Below are 2,663 nucleotides of genomic sequence, written 5' to 3'. Positions count from 1 at the left end.
GGGATATTTGTTTTTGTAAATAACTCTTAACATGGGGTTCATCTCAATATCTCATATTTCAATTTCATTACAGCTCTCGATACTAGTCATGCCAGGCGACAAGTACCACGTGAAACATAAACGGTATTTCTTTACGACGTATTATCTAGGATTTCGAGATCCTGAAACGAGATGCTCGTTTCCAAACCAATGGTAAGTTCCTCTCAATAATCACCAGGTATTCATTTAAGGAAGTTAAACAACAACAACAACAAAAAAGTGATGGAAATAAGAAATGAAAAGCAAGGAGTAACTGGTCCTCTCATAAGAGTTTACGAATCCACCCTTATTCTCCCACTAATATTCCTCTCCTTGGTGAGGTTGTCTGTAAATTGTAGCACGGCACTGATAAAATCCAGTGATACATTGTGTGCCCAGGAATTGGGAGAGAAAGAATTTCCGAAGAAGCCACAATGGCCCCCTTTCTCCGTTGTCACTAGAAGGAGGTTCGGGAGAGTGGAGAAAAGGTCAAATGGGATATTCCCCTTCCGGGTGAAAGGGTCGTCAAGCGAGTTTATGCAGAGCAGAGGAACGGCTATTTCGTCAGCTTCTCGCAAGGGTTCGTTATGTTCCCAGTATTCGTCCAAGTCTTTTAGCTTGTACATGGGACAGTGGACGGCCTGGAGCCACTCCGATAACGTTCTAGAGGAAAACGCCGAGTCGAGGTCAAACTTTTGCGGCATTGCGTTCACGTGTCTGGTGAAGCTCCACTTCAGTAATTGCAGCACAATCCAATTGAGTATGGAGGGACCAGGCGTTTCATGAATTGCCGATTGGAGATCATATACCGGCGACACGCACACCGCAGCTGAAAGTCTCGATGACGATCCGTAATTTCCAAGATAAGAAAGCAGCAGGCTCCCGCCATATCCAAGGCCAACGGCACAAATACGTTTTCTAGGCGAGTACTTCGATTTCAAGTATCGCACCACCTCGCGAAGGTCCGAGGTGTCTCCAAGACTTTGGATCTTGGGAGCTGTCAAGGGGAGACCACTTGTTCCTCGTGGTTGAAAAACAACTGGTTCGTAACCATGGCGACATATGTCTAGGCATAGTCGAGCAACTCCTCCACAGCTCGCGGTGATGTTTGGCAAAACAATGACTATTCCCTTGACGGTGGTCCTCGGCTTACATTTGTCATTCTGTCTACGTGTGTCTGCCCAGTCTAGAGCGACGATACCGCCGTCTGCCATCTGTAGTATCTCTCTACGATAACACACGGTGCTATCACACAGTATGCACGCAAGAATAGTATGGAGGTGACCAAAGCGAATCCATTTCAGAGGGACAAAGGGTTCACGCAGGGCATGGCAGGTCTTTAGCACATACTTGAGGAGTGAGGAGGACCGGAAGTTTAGATGCGGCAGAGGGGGCGGCTCCTTCATCCGCGTGCCGCATCGCCAAAACCAGCGCAGAAAAAGTGTCATGAGGGTACAGCACAGCGTCAGCCATTCGACCAGAAGAGTTAGGAAGGAGCGGGGAACATTGTTGACTGGGCTGGGTTCCTTCGGTCCGCCCTGCATATCTGGCAGGCACCAAGTTTGTCGGCTTTCGCAGTTGCTGGCGCACAGAGTGTCTGTCTGCGAATAGGCGAGTTCCGTCGACGGCGTTCCGTGGAAGACGACACTCATAATTGCCCCGACGGCTTCCGAGTAGTACGCTGCCGCGGACGCCCGAACAGCTTGCATCGATGAATCGGCTTACCGCGGCGCCAGCCACGAATTTGTCCCTTAATCACGTATTCGTCTGTGGCAGAGAGGGCATGGCCCTAAACGCCACACGATGACAAGTGTTCCTTTGGAGACGAACAAAGACTTCAGCGAAAGCGAGAGATATGTATCACTTCAAAACAACATATGGCATTGTGTGATGCATAATGTCCAATGAAAAAAAAGAAAATGTCTACAGATTACGCTTCCGTAAACTCCCAGAAAGTTTTGCAATATCCCGTGGACACACAGTAAAGAAAAGCCTCGATATGTTGGCAAAGAAACATGCTAAATGTCACATCGCTACCAGGAAGAGATTTGTGTTAACACAGTCTTCCTTGTTTCAACATATCAAAAGTGGTAAATTGATACTGACGGAACGAGGAAATTAGAGCAAGACAAATGTATTCAGGTGTTTAACGTGTGAATTCATTAGCGGACGCGTCAGTGCAGTATTCCCATCGGAGTTAAATGTCAGAAGTCTGGGCGAAGCTTGAATTCATTATGGTTCTTATCGGTATTTCCGCTGATACACACAATCAACGTTGACTATTCGCGTATTTATATTGCCACGAGCAGAGCGTCAATTTAGAAATCCATTTCGGCTCTCAGCGTTTTAATCGACCACGAAACATTCCAGAAATCGAGGAATGATAGTTCTCGTGCTCTTATTGAAGTTACCGCCGTTCCGGTTTTAATGTTCGGTGGCACGTTTCAAGCCTTGCAAACAGAGCATTTAACGTCACGCTCCGTAGCGACAGCTTATCAAGAGAGGTTTTGAAGGTCTCGCCTGCTTCACAATAGTCACTAAATGCATGCAATTTGTAAGGAACGATGCGAGTGGTCCATTTCGTGGCTCCCTCGGCTCTGATGCAATTGTGGAAGAGGTAGTGTAACAGTCAGTGTCTACTTGAG

The 2,663-nt window shown here is 47.2% G+C and overlaps 1 protein-coding gene across 1 annotated transcript; it reads right to left on the bottom strand.

The window, feature by feature from the left end:
* Positions 1–311: 311 nt before the first annotated feature.
* Positions 312–1,727, bottom strand: LOC140227153 (protein ABHD15-like). Its single transcript, XM_072307586.1, has one exon. It carries the CDS (start codon positions 1,725–1,727, stop codon positions 312–314), a length of 1,416 nt encoding a protein of 471 aa, XP_072163687.1.
* Positions 1,728–2,663: the final 936 nt, after the last annotated feature.

Source organism: Diadema setosum, chromosome 4, assembly GCF_964275005.1.
Source record: "Diadema setosum chromosome 4, eeDiaSeto1, whole genome shotgun sequence".
Taxonomy (NCBI): domain Eukaryota; kingdom Metazoa; phylum Echinodermata; class Echinoidea; order Diadematoida; family Diadematidae; genus Diadema; species Diadema setosum.
The sequence above is the reverse complement of the archived record's forward strand: the minus strand, read 5'-3'. Positions and strand labels throughout refer to the sequence as shown.